This window comes from Cyprinus carpio, chromosome A7, assembly GCF_018340385.1.
Source record: "Cyprinus carpio isolate SPL01 chromosome A7, ASM1834038v1, whole genome shotgun sequence".
Classification (NCBI taxonomy): domain Eukaryota; kingdom Metazoa; phylum Chordata; class Actinopteri; order Cypriniformes; family Cyprinidae; genus Cyprinus; species Cyprinus carpio.
This window is the reverse complement of record NC_056578.1, coordinates 7,096,346-7,116,643: the sequence shown is the minus strand read 5'-3', so window position 1 is coordinate 7,116,643 and position 20,298 is coordinate 7,096,346. Positions and strand designations below refer to the sequence as shown.

The 20,298-nt window shown below is 37.6% G+C and overlaps 1 protein-coding gene across 1 annotated transcript; it reads right to left on the bottom strand.

The window, feature by feature from the left end:
- Positions 1-14,304: 14,304 nt before the first annotated feature.
- On the bottom strand, positions 14,305-17,264 carry LOC122145448 (interleukin-8-like). The gene is made up of 4 exons (XM_042759223.1): positions 17,111-17,264; positions 16,876-17,005; positions 14,643-14,711; positions 14,305-14,493 (listed from the first exon to the last, which is right to left on the bottom strand). Exons 1-4 carry the CDS (start codon positions 17,175-17,177, stop codon positions 14,460-14,462), a joined length of 300 nt encoding a protein of 99 aa, XP_042615157.1. The 5' UTR covers positions 17,178-17,264; the 3' UTR covers positions 14,305-14,459.
- Between the last annotated feature and the right edge of the window lie 3,034 nt (positions 17,265-20,298).

Here is a 20,298-nt window from a genome sequence, read left to right as displayed (position 1 = left end):
GCCCCCACTGGTTCCGCCCTGCTGGTCTGCCGGGGTTCCTGTTAGGCCGGATCCTCGCTGGTCTGTCCCTCCTGCTCCGCCCTGGTGGTCTGCCGGGGTTCCTGTTAGGCCGGAGCCTCGCTGGTCTGTCCCTCCGGCACCGCCCTGGTGGTCTGTCGGGGTTTCTGTTAAGCCGGAGCCCTCTTGGTCTCTCCCACTGGTTCCGCCCTGCTTGTCTGCCGGGGTTACTGTTAGGCCAGATCCTTGCTGGCTCGTTCCTCCGGCTCCACCCTGGCCCACTGCTGGGACTCCTGGACTGCCTGAGCCTCCTTGGCTCAGCCCTCCCCGCCCCCCCTGGTCCCTTTTAATAACTGCTTGGGTTTTCCTGTTGGCTGACTGGGCTCCCTTCCCTCCCTCCCCTATTTTTGTCTGTTTTGATTTCCATGTCTTGTTTTCTGTTATGTATCAGTCTTGTGTTGCCTTGCCAGTACTGTCATGTTCCTGTCTTGTTTTTGGGTGTTCCTCGTTAGGGACGCCAGGTGGCGTCCCTTTTGAGGGGGGCTAGTGTCAGGGTTCTGTCACTTCTGTCGAGTGTCTTTCATGATTTTGTGACAGAGCCCTGACACTCACGTCATGTCATTGTTTTAATGTGAGTGCGCGGCTTCGAGACTGCTCGAGCCGTGTGCTCTCGTCTGCGTGTCCTGTTTCATGTTGGAGCGTGGGGTTCGGATCCCGGCACTCATGACTTGCTGAGTTTCGGTTTCGTGTCGGGGGACCGGACACTCGCGCTCCATGTTCTGTCTTGTTGTGGGAGCGTGCGGTCTCCAGTGTTTTGTATTGTTGCACGCAGCTCGAGTTATCGGCTGCGTGCTTTCTTGTTATATGTTGTCTTGTGCTGTTGCACGCAGCTTGGTTTTCGCTGCTGCTGTGTGCTGTCTTGTGTGAACACGCGGCTGATGAGTTTGCTCATTAGCTGCGTGTTTGTGTCTAGTTCAAGCACATGGCTTGTGATTGGTTTGCTGGCCATGTGCTTGTGTTTTTGTTTTGTGTAAGCACATGGTTTTTGTCTTGGTTCCTATGTGCCATGTGTCCTCGTCAATTGTCTTGACCCCACCCATCTTGTTACCTGATTATTGATGTAATTTTCCCCACATGTGTTCCCTCGTTACCCTCCTCATTAGCTCCCTATTTATTCTCATTGTGTTTGCAGTCGGGTTGTGAGTTCTTCGTCAAATATTTGTCTGTGTTTCTCGTGCCTTGGCTTGCCAGTCTAGTTTTGTCTGTTTCCCCTATGGGGTAGTTTTTGTTTGTTTATCTTATTTTTTATTATTAAAGAGCCCTTCTCTCTGCATCATTGAGTCCTTGTTGCGTCGCTGTATGCATGCATCAACAGTTATAAGCTGCCCAATTTGCGTCGCTGTATGCATGCATCAAGTTCTCATTTGCATCTTTCTTGTGGCACAGATCTTTTTTGGGGGGGGGTGCCTTTCAAATATCTTAAAACATGCTTGACCGTATCCCATTGTTCTATAGCTGTCTGTCTGTCTGTCTGTCTGTCATTGTCATTGAAAGTCTTACTGCCTGTCGAACTTACCTCCAGTGTTTGTTCCAGTCCCCCTGCTCCATGGGTACCCCATCACTCATTGTCTGAGGTGTGTGCTATCCTTTGTTTCCTTTCCATGATCTCCTGGGAATTCCAGAGACAACGTTATCTCCCCTTCATCTTCCCCTAGGATCATTATATTGACATCAATACTCACCTGCCCATACCATCTATTGCATTCCATAACACTGGCCTTGAACATGTTACCAGGTAAATTAAGCTACCTACTACCTAACCCTAAGGTTGTGGGTTTTAGTCTCGGGCCGGCAACACCACGACTTAGGTGCCCTTGAGCAAGGCACCGAACCCCAAACTGCTCCCCGGGCGCCGCGGCATAAATGGCTGCCCACTGCTCCGGGTGTGTGTTCAAGGTGTGTGTGTTCACTGCTTTATGTGTGCACTTTGGATGGGTTAAATGCAGAGCACGAATTCTGAGTATGGGTCACCATACTTGGCTGTATGTCACGTCACGTCACTTCACTACCTCCCTGTATTTTCTGACATCACTCAATATAGTGTATGGTAGCATACACGAAAAACAACCACAGACTTGGCAACACTGGTTGGCATTTACTACACAGAGCCGTAATTCACTGACAGTCTACACAAAATCGATTTTAAAATCGCAGGCGATTCTTTGTCGATTTTGAAAGCGATTTTGTGTAGCTTGTCGGTGGACTATGGCTCTGTGTCGCTAGTTTTGGACTAGTTTTGAGAAGCAACTGGGCAGGATTTGTTGTGAAAACCTGGCAACCCTGATCTGAACGCACGTGCTGGAGATATACTACTAATTACAGGAGCGTCTTTACTGATGAGATGCGCATGAAAATCGTATTCGATTTTTTGCACAGCCCTAGCACAAACTATTGGAAGAAAATCCTCAATATTGTTTTGGGGGTTTATATAAATGTGTTTCTGAGGGGACTGTCTTCTGAAAAGTTTATGTGGTATTTTCTTTTCATCTCGTCTCTGTATAGTTCATATTAAAGCAGTGTTTCAGCGCAGCTTTGTTTACAGCGATAACCAAGGAAACACTGTATCTGGTCGGGCAGCAACCTCTCGCTCTCCTCTTGTGAAGCCAACAAGGAAGTGACTAAAACTGCAATTCATCGAATGGCCGCTTGAGGCTGGCTGCAAAACGGAGTCAGTCCCATAGACTCCCCATGTTAAAATGCCCAACTTTACAGCAGAAAAAAACATGTTTACAGCTGTGAGGGGGTGAATTTTTTTATAACTCAACCGTTATATAACCATTATAAATTATATTAAGCCTTAAAGTTCTGCATAATTAAGGGTGTTGCCACTTGGGTGACAGGTGGATTGGTTGCTGACACTGCCGTCAAGCTAGGTGGGCGTGGTTTCAGCAACCAGCTCCCGCCTTTTTGCCCATTTTCGATTATCTGGGAGAGTCGCGCGGTGACATGCTGCCAAGATGGCAACGACCCTCTCCACACACTTAGATCCAAAAAAACCCCTCATCAGTATACTGGTGACGTCACCAACAACACTACGTGTCAGGGTGCGGGATAGACAGAGGACTCAGATGCAGAGTAGTGAAAGGAGAATCTTTATTCTTGCCACAAAATAACATAAACAATAATTAAATGTTACTCAGGTGAACAGAGATCCCAGAGCTGGCCGGCACATTGCGGACCACTCGAGCTGCCGGATCTCCATACTATGGGTCCTTGAACAGGAGAACAGAGGGTAAGACGCTGAAGCTTGGACACCACACAAAACATGGGCAAGGACAAAAAAGACAGCAGGGGAAGCCGAGAAGGCACCCTGCACCAGTACATCCATGTTTTTATACAGTCTATGTATCTGGTGTTCCAGAGGCGCCTCCTGCTGTCAGAGAGTGAATATGCATCTCATTCAGAGCTTCTGTTGTTTGTTTCGTTCAGACAAGTAGTATAATTTCACAAAGCTTGTCAGAACATTCTGTTTTTGCTTCAAATTGGGTTATAATTAAATCAAATTATGTGTATGAGTATATGAAATGAGATAAATGGTATGTATATGAATTATAAAACTAAAATTAAATAACTAATTACAGATTACGGTTAAATAAAGATGTCAATCTTTATTTTTTTCTTTATAGGAGAAGTTTTTTTTTTTTTTTTTTTTTTACCCAGTCATTTAAAAATAACACATTTCAGAGCTGCAACAATGATACCGTGAAACCGTGATATTTTTGCTTAAGGTTATCATACCGTCAAAATCTCATACTGGCCCATGCCTAGCAATGACATATCATGTTCTCACAAATTAATATCTCGTGGCTACAACAAAACTGTGAACCAAACATGTCCCCTCCTGGTCACCATAATGCTGCAAAGTGTCTGCATGTCATTTAGTAGCAGACACTTGTAACTTGAATCACATGTTGAATGCATTGGCTTGAAAGAACTCCAAGATATAGGCAGAAAATGTTACAACCCTCCCGTCTCCCACTACCCAGCAGGAAAGGGGCAGATTTTAAGTTTTTTTTGGGTTAGAGTTTACAGGTCCTTCTCAAAAAATTAGTATATTGTGATAAAAGTTCATTATTTTCCATAATGTAATGATAAAAATTAAACTTTCATATATTTTAGATTCATTGCACACCAACTGAAATATTTCAGGTCTTTTATTGTTTTAATACTGATGATTTTGGCATACAGCTCATGAAAACCCAAAATTCCTATCTCAAAAAATTAGCATATTTCATCCGACCAATAAAAGAAAAGTGTTTTTAATACAAAAAAAGTCAACCTTCAAATAATTATGTTCAGTTATGCACTCAATACTTGGTTGGGAATCCTTTTGCAGAAATGACTGCTTCAGTGCGGTGTGGCATGGAGGCAATCAGCCTGTGGCACTGCTGAGGTGTTATGGAGGCCCAGGATGCTTCGATAGCGGCCTTAAGCTCATCCAGAGTGTTGGGTCTTGGGCGTCTCTCAACTTTCTCTTCTTCACAATATCCCACAGATTCTCTATGGGGTTCAGGTCAGGAGAGTTGGAAGGCCAATTGAGCACAGTAATACCATGGTCAGTAAACCATTTACCAGTGGTTTTGGCACTGTGAGCAGGTGCCAGGTCGTGCTGAAAAACAAAATCTTCATCTGCATAAAGCTTTTCAGCAGATGGAAGCATGAAGTGCTCCAAAATCTCCTGATAGCTAGCTGCATTGACCCTGCCCTTGATAAAACACAGTGGACCAACACCAGCAGCTGACATGGCACCCCAGACCATCACTGACTGTGGGTACTTGACACTGGACTTTCAGGCATTTTGGCATTTCCTTCTCCCCAGTCTTCCTCCAGACTCTGGCACCTTGATTTCCGAATGACATGCAAAATTTTGCTTTCATCCCAAAAAAAGTACTTTGGACACACTGAGCAACAGTCCAGTGCTGCTTCTCTGTAGCCCAGGTCAGGCGCTTCTGCCGCTGTTTCTGGTTCAAAAGCACACGCCTGTGCACGGTGGCTCTGGATGTTTCTACTCCAGACTCAGTCCACTGCTTCCGCAGGTCCCCCAAGGTCTGGAATCGGTCCTTCTCCACAATCTTCCTCAGGTTCCGGTCACCTCTTCTCGTTGTGCAGCGTTTTTTGCCACACTTTTTCCTTCCCACAGACTTCCCACTGAGGTGCCTTGATACAGCACTCTGGGAACAGCCTATTCGTTCAGAAATTTCTTTCTGTGTCTTACCCTCCCCTCTCGCTTGAGGGTGTCAATGATGGCCTTCTGGGTTAACCTCTTACCCATGATTGCGGTTTTGAGTAATGAACCAGGCTGGGAGTTTTTAAAAGCCTCAAGAATCTTTTGCAGGTGTTTAGAGTTAATTAGTTGATTCAGATGATTAGGTTAATAGCTCGTTTAGAGAACCTTTTCATGATATGCTAAGTTTTGAGATAGGAATTTTTCGGTTTTCATGAGCTGTATGCCCAAATCATCAGTATTAAAACAATAAAAGACCTGAAATATTTCAGTTGGTGTGCAATGAATCTAAAATATATGAAAGTTTAATTTTTATCATTACATTAAGGAAAATAATGAACTTTTATCACAATATGCTAATTTTTTGAGAAGGACCTGTATATTTATCTATTATTTTGAGCAATTTTTTTTCAATGAAATGTTAGTTATGTTTAATGGTCAATTAAGAAATCCTTCACCATCTATTTAGTGATAGAAACCACAAAACCATATAGTTTCCTGAAATGGAATGAAATGGGTGTTGTATGACCAAAATTAATTTTCTGTTATTTTTGATGCACATCAGGTCTCACATACCCACTTCGAGCTAAGTGACCCAGTCAAACATTCTTCACTTTTCTGGCTTTTACCAGATGAGCTGATTTTAAGAAGGTGTTCATCAGACTGTCATCCGTGTAAGTATATTTCAGTGACAAGCACTTAAGATGTAATTTATGTAGTAAACAGCTTGAAACTTTGCGGGTTAATAGGACAAATATAAATGGTGAAACTTTTGTACAAAAAAATTAAAAAAGGAAGCCCAAATTCCTTTACATCTTTGAATATGAATTAATTATTTATTGAACATTTTACAATACACACACGAGACATTAATGTATTTGATTTGGATCTCTGATGTTAATTCTGATTTTAAATCTGTGATATAATTTTCAGTAGGGGTGCATGATAAATATCAGCCAATAATTAATGTGCATCTCGTCAGTAAAGCCGGTTCTCTAATCAGCGGTAAATTCCATCAGGTGCATGATTTCACATAGAGCAGCTGTTACTACACAGAGCCATTGTTAACTAACAAGCTGCGCAAATCCACGTTCATTATCAGCGTGGATTTGCGCAGCTTGTGAGTTAACAACCATTCGAATGAATCATTTGAATGAATGATTCAGTGATAAAATTAGTCACTTGTCGCCACCTGCTCGCTGATTTAGGTGCAATTAAATTAATACATTTATGTGGAGATTAGTGTTTTAAATCTAAAATTTTGAATACAGAAATATTAAATGATTTACATAACTGAAATGCCACCTCTGATCCTCATTAAACGTCTGAAAATGTACCTACAAGCCACTTTTGTGTTCTTCTGTGACACCTCTGTACAAATCAATTTTTAAATTAATACTAATTTCATATGATTGGTAACCTATTTGTCTTATTCTATTTCTTATATATTTTTAAATAAAAATTGTAAAAAGCTTATAAACATAAATTTTTGAATTTGACATAGATGAAAATGATGTCATTACAAAGGTAAAAAAGAAAATACCCCTGTAAGTCAAATGTCACCTCATATTAGGAAGGCTAATTTTTTGGTCAGAATTTTGTATTATTGATCAGAAGGTGCTCCTACATTTTTTAATTTAGGAGGACAAGCGCTCCTAATTACAAGAAGAAAAATTTGCTTTTAAACTGGGTGTGTGGCAGGTATGGCTTTTTGTTGTTTTTTTTTTAAGGTTTTTTGCTTTAACTCGTTTATGGCGCTATTTCAATAATTGGCCTATATGTTCTGTCAATGACAAAACTAAATGGGGGGATGGAGATGGGGTAGCGAGAAAAAAACTTAGTATGTGTGTTGATGTGCAGCCTAGAGCCCTGAGTGGGATAGTTTTCTTAAAGGGGTCATATGATGCTGCTAAAAAGAACATTATTTTGTGTATTTGGTGTAATGAAATGTGTTTATGCGGCAGCGGCAACAACAATACTACAACGAGAATAAAAGGTACCCCTTCTTTCTTTGAGTGAGCATCTGGGCGGCGTTATGCAAATCTTCCCACATACTGACGTAGATATGTGGGGGCGTGTTAGAACGAGCTGTTTCAGCGGGGCGTGGACAAGTCTCAACTTTTATAAAGAATATCTCTTTGGATTTGAGACTTTAGTCTTTGCAACTTCACAGATCTTCTTTATTCACCAAGAGCTTGTAACACTCCAAAGAGAAAGGAAAATTTGAAATCACTTCCGCTGAATTTCTGACTATTACCGCAACGTGTGTGTCCCACTCCCGCAAACATTCTAATATTGTATATAATTTTCGAACATCAGGGAGTCGCTATCAATATGCGGGGTATTGAAATCGCATTTGATTGAGCACTTGCTGTTCACGTTCACTTTCGATTTCACAATCGCACTCTGTGTGAAGGGGGAACATCTTACAGTGCGTGCATAATTATTAGGCACGTTGATATTCTGATCATATTTTTTTTCCAAGCACATTTGCCCAGTGGCGGCTCGTGGATTTTAAAAAGAGGCACAGTCATTGTATTGGTCTGGGGATTCCAGCCGATTATTATTATTATTTGCGTAACCACTTTAAAATGGCTTTTTGGTTGCTTTTAGTCAGAGAATGTTAAGAAAACGACTGACATACAGCAAGTTAATATCATTTCACTTACCTGGCCTATCACTTGAAGCAAACATCCATCCCTTAAAAGTCTGTGTTAAAAGAGGGCTGATATTCAATATCACTATTCATCAATAAATAAATAAATAAATATCGCTACTCATCATACATACTTGGTACATTATCAGCGCAGAGGGAAACACTCAGACTAATATCACGTAATTTACGTCTGTGATAATTGGTTGATATACCAGAAGGGAGGCTAGCCTCCTTTGCTAGGTTTCTTTTCTCAACACTCTTCAGCTCTGAAAGTGAACACTCGATGCTGATTGGCTAATTTTTTTTTTTACCAACGGAGGCACGAGAGCTCAACTCTCCCCCGGCCTCCTCCTCCCTTTCTCTATCACCTAGCGGTTGTAATGACATCAGCAGATTCAGCACATTTGCGATAGAAAAGTGGCACTTTCCAACTTCAGCAACATGTTATGGTATTACAGCTGTGAAATTACAAACAAAAAATAAACATTCTGAGACATGAACTGAAATGAATTGTGAATTTTATTAACATTAAATCGTCCTCCTCCCATTTTCATCTAAAAAATTTGGCGTAGCCGTGCCTCCCCCAACAAGCCGCCACTGCATTTGACCAATTCCAAACCAGATCAATCTTAATAACTACTACTATTTTTGTATTTGATCATTTAGAAGTGATATATAATTGTCCATGAAGGCTGGAAATGAAAAACTCCTTATTAAGGTGTGCAGAATTATTTGGCTGGTTTTCTTTTACGGATGAAATGAGCCAAAAAAAAGAGGTTTAACTCAGACTGAGTAGTCAGAAATGATTAAATCCTCATGAGAAATATTAAAAACTAATGCAATACAGATATTTAAAAGTCAAGGCATGATCATTGGACAGCAAAATGCTCACTGGGTCAGCGGGGTCAGAAAAAAATAGGTGGAGAAGAAAAGACGCATGTTAACTGCAAAAGAATTAAGAATTATTGTGAAGAATTAAGTGTTAAGTGAATTAAAATACCTTTTAGTCTCCAGTGCCGCTATTGTCCAGAACTGCAACCTTGAGTCTCCAGAATTACAAGGTGTCAGGTTCTCAGAGACTTTGCTTGGGTAAAAAATCCTACAAAAAATTACCCCTACTAAATAAGAATAACATTCTGAAGTGTTGTGAAATACATGAAGACTATTTTTATAGGCTTTATGGACAGATTAGTTGAGGGTGACTCTTGAATGACCAACACCACATCCTCTTATACCACTGCTTGAAGAATTTTCCAGAATCTGGCAGTAAGTTTTAGGAGCTCATTTTTGTCAGTCTCTGCAAGACAGACAAAAATGCACTCCCAAAACTTACTGCATCATGGAGCTAAGGAGAAAAATGTAGAACTTGAAAAATTGGAAAAACAGCTTAGGCAAAAGCATTTACAGTTTAAAAGCAAATAGAAAGTCCTATTTTTGTATTTCTTTATATATATATGTGAGTGAGAGATGTGACACAGCCAAGTATGGTGACCCATACTCAGAATTCGTGCTCTGCTTTTAAACCATCCAAAGTGCACACACACAGCAGTGAACACACACACACACCGTGAATACACACCCAGAGCAGTGGGCAGCCATTTATGCTGCGGCACCCAGGAGACAGTTGGGGGTTCAGTGCCTTGCTCAAGGGCACCTCAGTCGTGGTATTGAAGGTGGAGAGAGCACTGTACATTCACTCCCCCCACCTACAATTCCTGCCGGCCCGAGACTCTAACCTGCAACCCTTGGACTGCAAGTCCAACACTTTTTTGCAGATTTGCACATTCATGAAATATTTTCGAAAAAATATTGATGTTTTGAGCAGCTGCATGTTTGAGCAGCTGCATTCCTCTAGGTCAAAGATGAAAAAATGGGATTTACAATAAAAAGTAATTTTCAAAATTATTTTGACGAGTTTATTAATGAGTAACTTTTCTTTTGAGTCAATGTGATTTCATTAAATTCCTTTAAACTGAACTACTCAAAACAGTCTAAATTTACACATTCAAAACATTATTACTCTGAAATGTTTAATGTAGATGTTAAGTGTAAGTGAAATGTTAAGTAATGTAAGGTCTGCTGGGGTGTAAATTTGATAGGTTCTTGATATAAAATAAATGGTGCTTTAAAAAGTCCTTGAATCTGTTGTTCATTAAAGAGTGGGAACCCTGGAACTGGTATCCTACAAAATGTTCAAGCATTTTTTGGGCATATTCCAGGTAGTGTCCTCTTCTAGCATCATTATCATCCAAGAGAATAGACATTCCATTTTTAAAGATAGGAAGTGATATAATCCCACAATACAAGTGATCCTGTATACAGCAGAAATTGCTGTATTTCGGTTGCTTTCCAGCTATCAAGTTCGGTCAGAGATCTTGGCTGCCTGGCAAACTCGGCCAGCATCAAACCTTTCATAACCAACTTCTGGCTCAAATAAAAACTATGTCCATTTTGCCAACAGCAAACAACTAGGCCTCACAACAACAAGGTGAGTAATCTCTTCAAAGCTCCAAGAAAAATTAGGTGCATGTGGTCAAGAGGAAACAGTGTGACAAAGTTGATTCCCAGTAGGTTCCTTCTGATGGTTTGAATATTGCAACTGATTGAATTTATCATCAGTGATTTTCTTGCTGAATCGAATTGTTTTATTAAAAAGTGAATTCACCATGTCTGTAGGAGTGTTTCTTCCATGCTGTCGTGGATGTAGTTTATACTTTTTATTTAAAAGGCCTTTTAATATAACTGTAAAACATTCCACCATCAGAGCTTGTGTTCCACATGACTTTCTGCTGTCAAATATGTACTGCTTTTTGTGAGGTAAATATATGAAACTCTTTTATATTATTAGTAATAATTCCAGATGAACACTTACTGGACTGAAGCAACTTAGGTTTCACTGATTATCTTTCCATCATATATATATATATATATATATTTTTTTTTTTTGAAAAATCATATTCAAATGTAAGTATCAAATTTAATCATCAGGCTTTTAAGGAACATTTATTTGATTAGAAGCAATAAATACTAATCTTACTAAGACATGTAATTAAGAGATATAGAGTGACAAATTATTTTTATATCATTTGACGTCAGTAGTCTGCTATACTATTATAAAGATCTTATTTACAATACAAACCATCAGAATAACATATTGCTTTAATTTATGTAAATATCAGCATCATGCAACAAATTGCATATTTTTTTGCTCTGAATAAAATTAAAGTGTTTTTTTTTTCTCCACCTTTCTCCACCAAGACTAGTTAGGTATGCAGGAGCTAAACTATTAAGGGCCTTATAAGTAAGTAATAACATTTTGTAACTGATACGGAACTCAATAGGTAGCCAGTGCAGAGACTGTAAAATTGTGGTAATATGATAATATATTCTTGACCTGGAAAGGACTCTAGCCACTGCATTTTGGACTAACTGTAGCTTGTTGAAGATGCAGGACAACCACCTAGCAGTGCATTACAATAGTCCAGTCTAAAGGTCATGAATGCATGAACTAGCTTTTCTGCATCAGAAACAGGTAACATGTTTCGTAGCTTGTTTCTAAGATGGAAGAATGCTGTTTTTGTAACATGGGAAATATGATTTTCAAAAGACAAGTTACTGTCTAATATAACACCCAGAATTTTGACAATAGAGGAAGTAACAGTACATCCGTCTAGTTGAAAATTGTAATCTACAAGATTCTGTGTAATGTTTTTTTGGTCCAATAAGTAATATCTCTGTCTTATCTGAAAAATTATTGGTCATCCAATCTTTTACATTTTTAACATACTCTGTTAGCTTAGATAATTTAGAAGTTTCATCTGGTCTCTTTGAGATATATAGTTGAGTATCATCAGCATAACAGTGAAAACTATTCCCATATTTTCTAATGATATTACCAAGGGGCGACATGTATATTGAAAATAGCAGAGGACCTAGGAAAATATGGAGATCCTTGTGGCACTCCATATTTTACTGGTGATAAATGAGAAGACTCCCCATTTAAATAAACAAAGTGGTAGCGATTGGACAGGTAGGATCTAAACCATCTTAAAGCCTGCCCTTGGATACCTGTATAGTTATGTAATTGATCTATGAGTATGTCATGATCTATGGTGTCGAACGCAGCACTAAGATCAAGTAAAACTAGCAATGAGATGCAGCCTTGGTCTGACACAAGAAGCAAGTCATTTATAATTTTTAACAAGTCCAGTTTCTGTGCTATGATGGGGCCTGAAACCCGACTGAAATTCTTCATAGAGATCATTTTTTTTGCAGGAAGGAGCACAATTGGGCAGACACAACTTTTTCTAAAATTTTAAACATAAATGGAAGATTTGAAATGGGTCTGTAATTTGCCAGTTCACAAGGTTGTGGTTAATAAGAGGCTTAATAACAACACACATCTAAAATTTTTTTGATGATTACTACAGCATATCATCTTTTGCAACAAATAAAAAAACTGAAGTATTAGACTCTGTAGAATCTACATTTGTTATTGTATTTCTGATGTTATTCATTTTATCAGTGAAGAAATTCATAAAGTCATTACTATTTAACTGTGAGGGAATATTTAGATGGGGTGGCGTCTGGTCATTTGTTAATCTAGCCACTGTGCTAAATAAAAACCTTGGATTGTTTTGGCTATTTTCTATGAGTTTGTGGATATGCTCGGCCCTGGCAGTTTTTAGAGCCTGTCTTTAGCTGGACATACTGTTCTTCCATGCAATTCTAAAAACTTCCAAGTTAGTTTTTTCTCCATTTGCGCTTAAGACTACAAGTTTCTTTCTTAAGAGAGTGGGTATTACTGTTGTACTATGGCACAGTACGGTTTTCTCTAACCTTTTTTAATTTGATGGGGGCAACAGCTTCTGATGTATTAGAGAAGATAGTGCCCATGTTGCCAGTCATTTTGTCTAGTTCATGTGTATTCTTGGGTACACAGAGCAGTTGAGATAAATCAGGCAGGTTATTTGCAAATCTGTCTTTGGTGGCTGGAACAATAGTTCTGTCTGGATGATAACCCAAAGCCATATAGTTAATATCATCAATATTAACAAGGAAATGGTCAGTAACATCACTTTGAGGTATGATATCTATATTAGTAAGATCGATTCCATGCGATATAATTAAATCTAGCGTATGATTAAAACGATGTTGTGTGTTGTGCAAATGTTGTGTAATACATGTTTTGCCTGCACCGTTTCCCTTAAATGTTTTGCATCTAATATTTTGCATCTATTTATTTACTTATGTGTCAAATAGCCATGTAATAAGCGGGATTGTGTACTGCCCTACAAAGGCAAAAGACCTTAACTTGCTGAGTGTGAAACTGAGAAAAACGACTTTAAAGTTTTTTACTTGTCCAGCCAAATTAATTGTTGGTAGGACACTGGAAAGTTAACAATTAGATGTTTTAGTAATGAAAATTATCTACATTAAAAAATTGTGAGCTCAAACTTGATTTTTACCCCTATTTTGAAGTTAATGTACTCTGTCTTTGCATTGTCTGCAAAACGTGAGGAGTCACACCAAGGCAAAAGACAGTAACTTCCGCATTATCAATATTTGGTTGCTGATCACCATTTACAAAATTGTTATAGTAACACCTGAATACAATCTAGCGATCATGGGCTGTCTCAGGATATTGCATATAGTAATGTGAGTGTATTAAGTTTTTTTTTTTTTTGATCGTAAAAAGCAGACTAAAAGTTAAACATAAGTGGATACCATGGATACCAATTTATTTGCTATGCTCAGTAACTTAAACAAATGATAGACATAGCATAATTGCTTTTATATTAATTTGTATGAAATAGCCTAACCTAAAAGAACGACTTGTGGAATGATGTAAATGGCAACAAATGGGTATAATGCTCAGAATGCTAGTGGATTAAACATCTCTTTCAATATCTCTTTGAAAAATAACTTTGTTACTTTTAAACAAGTATTAAAATTAGTTAAATTTAGCTGTAGTAGTGTTAAATGAAAAATAAAGATGATTATCTTCATTCAGTTGTTCCACTTCTATAAGTTTGGTAACATAAAAGCTCTTAATTCCAAATATAATGCTAAATCTAATCTTTGTATTCAGTAGGTTGCATTAGTGGCATAAGGTATTATAAGTATACAACAATGTGACAATAAAACAATGCATTTACTTTTTACTTTTGATACTTAAGTACTTTTAAAAGGATGTACTTTTGTTCTTTTACTTAAGTAAAAACCTCTCTTTACAACTTTCACTTGTAGTGGAGTAGTATTTGACCAGTAGTATCTGTACTTTCACTCAAGTAATGAAGTTGTGCACTTTGCCCACCACTGCAATTCAGTGACACAATAACAATAAATATAATTTCATAAAATATGATGAAGTTCAGGCAAGTTCACTTTTAATAAACAGGTGGTAGTGAGAGCACATTTTCATAATCAATACTTCATGTATCACCCAGAGATTACAAAATTCTATATTGCAGTAATAGTTGAATCAGTATCTTCAGTTGCTCTTTGAACAGTGTTATTCATTCATTGTTGGCTCTTGAGGTTCCTCTTGTTGATTCTGCAAACATGAAGAGATACATGTTAGTGTCTGAAGGATGAAAGATGCACCAAAGTGCTGCAGTGAAAACATTTAATATACAATTCAAATCATGTTTATGAATCATTTTAAGATGGATATAATTAGAGCCATCATAAAAAAGAACTTACTCTTCTTTGAGAGAAATCACCCAGTCTTTAGTAGGATCAAGACACGTCTGTCCTTTCTTCATTGTGGCACTGTAAGTAACAAATTATGTAATTCTTTAAAATTGATAGAATGACTCTTAGCCACTGCATAAAATGATACACAGGAGTCACATTCTGACTGCATCATTCTAACTGAACAGTTCACCCAAATATACAAAAACCACTGTCAGGCAAAAAGCAAGACTTTTATGATTAAAAAAAAATAATACAAATAAAAACTTTAAAGAACACCTCAGGCATTCTGCTAAACCTCTCCATTGGTGAAAATACAAGTTATACAGGCTGAAGGTGAAAAATTACCAAATTTCATTCATTTAGGTGAACTATCCATGAAGCATCACACTACCACTCAAATATTTGAACACTCTCTTGATCGTAAATACCTTTTAATCTAGAAGATTCACTGAAATTGAATAAAAAAAAAAAATCAACAAGTGTTCATCACATGTGAACTCATAAAACGATGTTTAAATGCAGGGACGTGCAAAGACCTATTTAGGGGCAGGGGCTCAAGTGGAAAAAAAGGGCACTTCTCATATTTATGTTATTTTTTTTTTCTAAAAAAAAAAAAAAAAAAAAAAAACCTTTATAAATATATTAGGGGTGTGCAATATTGACAAAAATATATCTCAATATTCATCTTCTTCTGCTTATCCAGGGCTGGGTTGAATATATTATTCTCAGTATATTTTGGGATTTTATTGATAACTATAATTAGATGATATTTTGTGGAGTGTGTTATTGTGCTAATATCTTAAGGACTAACGTGGACAGCTGACTCCTAAATTTTTTGATGTTCTACATATTCTGTGTGGTGATCAGTTCACAGCAATGATAGAAATTTATCATTTCCTATAAGTTTAAATTGATAAAAAAAGAGTTTACCTTTTATGGGAATTTTTACCTTTATAAAGCCATTTTTTCTAAAATGGTGCATTTTCATTTCAGTCAAATTCTTAAATTGAATCAGTCAATTAGAATAAGTCATTTGGGCTGTTACCAAGCAAATTAAATCAGTATTGACAAAATTAATCTTTGCAATTCAGAGAAAACAGAAGCTGCATTAGAAAGGGCATTGAGATGCATTTACACACTGTTTAATGCAGGACATGCATTAATAATGTATTTATTCTGCAGTTACAAATGCAGTTACAAATGCATTAATACCGTTTTGATATTTTAAACATAAATACTGATATTTAAATTTAAAAAAAAAAAAAAGAAAAGATACTTTAAATGTGAAATTAAATATGCCCGCAGATGGCAGCAAGTCACTGTTAATAATAATTCATTGCATTTAAATAGAGCAAAAACAGTCAATATTGTGTCTAAAACGTTAGTGTTTTAAGATTAAAATCTAGTTTGTTGAACTGCTGTAAAAACAATATCACATTTGTAATCATGCTGCTTTTTGGTGGAAAAAAAACGTCAGTCTCTGTGTGATACTGATTAACTATGAAATTACATAAATATATAAATTTCTTTCTTTAATTTTTTTTTTATCATTCTAAATGCATTTTAATAAACCGAATCATGCATTGAAAGAACATGCACTGGTCTAAACTACTAGACTTCCTATTGCCTTAGCTAAACTTTAGCTAACTTACATGGTAGCTCTTATGGGTCATGGATGTTAGCAAGACAAATTAATTATATTTGCCTTTTGTCTTTTAGATAATTAGCTGTAAATTCGAGGCACATAGCTTAGTCTTTTGTTTATCGCCACTCACCTCCACACCAAGACAAACACAGTGGAAAGGGAGAGAGGGCTTCACTTCTGTGGCTTTCTGCCTGTCAGTGATATGCATGTGCCGATCAATTCCTGATAAACAGATCAGAACCCGACCCGATAATTAGAGAAAGCCTCATAATTTCCCAACCTGACCTGATATTTTGATTGATTTATTCATTTATAAAAAAAAAACTCCCCAGAAAAAAGGGCACTTTCTCTCGAGAAAGAAAAAGGGCAGGTGCTCAAGCCCACTTTGATGTCTACATGTGTGCATATGCCTGTTTAAATGTATCCCAGGATGCACCTTGGGACAAGTTTTCAACTTTGCTGTTTGTTTTTGACTTTTTTTTTTTTTTTTTGGTTTTAGTTAACTTATAGCTGTAGCTTTTTTGAAGCTGTCAAAAAAGAAAGTTTTGACTGGTAGTGCACTTTAGATATGTATTAGTATGTGAAGTCACTCACATGATCTCATCATTTTTGCAGTGTGGTCCAGCAGAAATAAACCTCAGTGAGAGTACTTTTTCAGCTGGAATTGCTGGCTCTGAATATATTTTAGGGCATTTGCATCGTAGCTGTGGGCCTATAGGTTGACCTGCAGTGAGAGAGAGAGAGAGAGAGAGAGAGTTCCTCTAAGATTAGCATGAAATATTCATCAAACATGTCAGAAAGCATGATGAATGAATTTTAGTCTGCTTACCCTCTGTTGTGGACAGCAGTGCAGCTGTGCAGATCAAAAGCACAAAAGCTGATATTGTGAGTTTCATCTTTCTGAGCCAGTTTTGTGCAGAGCAATACCAGTGAAATGATCAAAAGGCTGTAGTCTGTTGGTTGTGAGCCTAACAGCAGCCTGCACTCTCCCTTTTAAAGACAGTCCCTCCCACACAACATGGGAAAGTTTATTTTGTAATTCTGATTTCTCAGTACTGTTCTCTTCCAAGGAACTCTCTCTTCAATTTTGCTCGGTAATAAAATTATTTAGAATCAATATAAGTGCTACCAAATGTCAATTGACCTAATAAACACATGCACACACACACACACACACACACATATATATATATATATATATGCAATTTTCTAATGCCTCTAAATTATCATCACAAACAAATATGTTGCACACAAGCTACTACATTCCTTCTGTCATCTGATTAAACAGTTTATTTTTTAGCAGACAAAAAGGCCTTTTAGTATAACTGTAAAACTGCCTTGTGTTTCATATATCTTTTAACTGTGAATATTTACTGATTTTTATAAAGTAAACATAAATAACTTTGATATTGTTAGTAATATTTCAAGATGAACACTTACTGGACTGAAGCAACTTAGGTTTACTTGATTATCCATACACACTGAACAAAATTATAAACGCAACACTTTTGTTAATACCCCCATTTTTCATGAGCTGAGATTCCCGAAAACCAGTCAGTATCGAGACCCTGATGAGGACGACGAGCATGCAGATGAGCTTTCCTGAGAGGGTTTCTGACAGTTTGTGCAGAAATTCTTTGGTTATACAAACCAATTGTTGCAGCAGCTGTCCGAGTGGCTGGTCTTAGATGATCTTGGAGGTGAAGGTGCTGGATGTGTAGGTCCTGGGCTGGTGTGGTTACACGGTGTCTGCGGTTGTGAGGCCGGTTGGATGAACTGCCAAATTCTCTGAAACGCCTTTGGAGACAGCTTATGGTAGAGAAATGAACATTCAATTCACAGGCAAAAGCTCTGGTGGACATTCCTGCAGTCAGCATGCCAATTGCACGCTCCCTCAAAAATTGCAACATCTGTGGCATTGCGCTGTGTGATAAAACTGCACATTTTAGAGTGGCCTTTTATTGTGGCCAGCCTAAGGCACATCTGTGCAATAATCATGCTGTCTAATCAGCATCTTGATATGCCACACCTGTAAGGTGGATGGATTATCTCAGCAAAGGAGAAGTGCTCACTAACACAGATTTAGACAGATTTGTGAACAATATTTGAGAGAAATAGGCCTTTTGTGTACATAGAAAAGGTCTTAGATCTTTGAATTTAGCTCATGAAAAATGGGGGCAAAAACAACAGTGTTGCGTTTATAATTTTGTTCAGTGTATAGTAAAAAAAAAAAATGTAAGTATAAAAACTGAAATAGTATTTTCTTGTAAAAAATGTATTTATTTTTTTGTCCATATAAATATTAGCATCTGCACCAAATTGCATGAACACAACTCTGTTTTTTCCCCTCTGATTATGTGCTCCATATTCTCACTAAATGAGCCATAAAAACTTGATGCATCAAATATGATCATATGAAAAAAAGCAAACTTGAATTAGAAAAAAAAATGTTTAAAGGTTAATTAAATAACCTTTAAACATTTCAGAAAATTAGATGTGTTCATCTTCGGGACACAGTTTAAGATATTTTAGATTTAGTCCGCGAGCTTTCTGTTCCTCCATTGAGAATGTATGTACGGTATACTGTCCACGTCCAGAAAGGTAATAAAAACATCATCAAAGTAGTCCATGTGACATCAGAGGGTCCGTTTTTTGCTCCAAAAATAACAAAAATTACGACTTTATTCATCATTGTCTTCTCTTCCGGGTCTGTTGTGAATGCGACTGCTGTGACTGTTGACGTACGACGCTGGTGACGTGTCCTCTGGTGCGCCCAATAACAAAGAAAACACGTCAGCGGCGTCACTGCAGTGTTGTGAACGCACTCACAACAGACCCGGAAGAGAAGAAAATTATGAATATGGTAATTGATGAAAAGTGGTAATTTTTGTTATATTTGGAGCAAAATGTATTTTTGATGCTTCAGTAAATTCTAACGGACCCTCTGATGTCACATGGACTACTTTGATGATGTTTTTATTACCTTTCTGGACATGGACAGTATACCGTACATACATTTTCAATGGAGGGACAGAAAGCTCTCGGACTTAATCTAAAATATCTTAAACTTGTGTTCCGAAGATGAACGGAGGTCTTACGGGTTTGGAACGACATGAGGGTGAGTCATTAATAACATCATTTCATTTTTTGGCTGAACTAACCCTTTAATAGAAATATAAGTTACTGTAACTCAAACAGTAGAACATGGTGCACTTTTAATAAAAGTGTCTGGCTAATGCATAAAACTATAACAGTAGAACATAAAATATAAATCATTCTGAATTATATTCTATTCTGAAATGATGAAGAAAGGCACCAGCGCTGAGCATGCTGGAAATCCAAAAACACATGCTTACAACTTAACCTATGTGTTTAGTACATTCAACTGACATTTTCAGGCAATGCACCTGTCAAAACTTAAGTTATGCTTAAGTTTATAATGCATGTGTCATGTTGCGATTTATTTTAACAGAACCATTGCAGCAACACAGAAGTACTGAAATCTCATTGAAATGAAAAATGTAGCACAAAAAAGAGAGAATGTCAAAGGTAAACATCCTTAATGCTCCGTGTTGTAGATATTAGTATAAGAAAGCATTATATATGTTACCAAAGACAACAGATGACATTCTCAAGCACTTAATCAAGCTCCTCTGAAAGTTGGCTTTGAACGGCTGTAAAAACAGAAATTGGGGGGAAGCAGAATCCTGGCTCAATTTAAAACAAAGTGTTTTCCTGCTGCCAAGATCAGTTCAGTTTTCCATGGAAAGCTGTTTCAAACACCCAAAGAACCACAAATCTCCAAACAGAGAAGCTATTTGAAAAAAAACGATCTCCAAATGAAAAAATTCGGCACAGTGGTGAGCCTTCCCAGAAGTGGAGATGTTGCGGACTGCCCCACTAAATTCCAGTCCTTCGGCACTCTGATCATGGAGTAGAAGTCATCAGATATCTCTCCATCATTTATTTTATCAATATTTACCTATAGATTATGCATTGGAGGTAGTTTCTGCAATG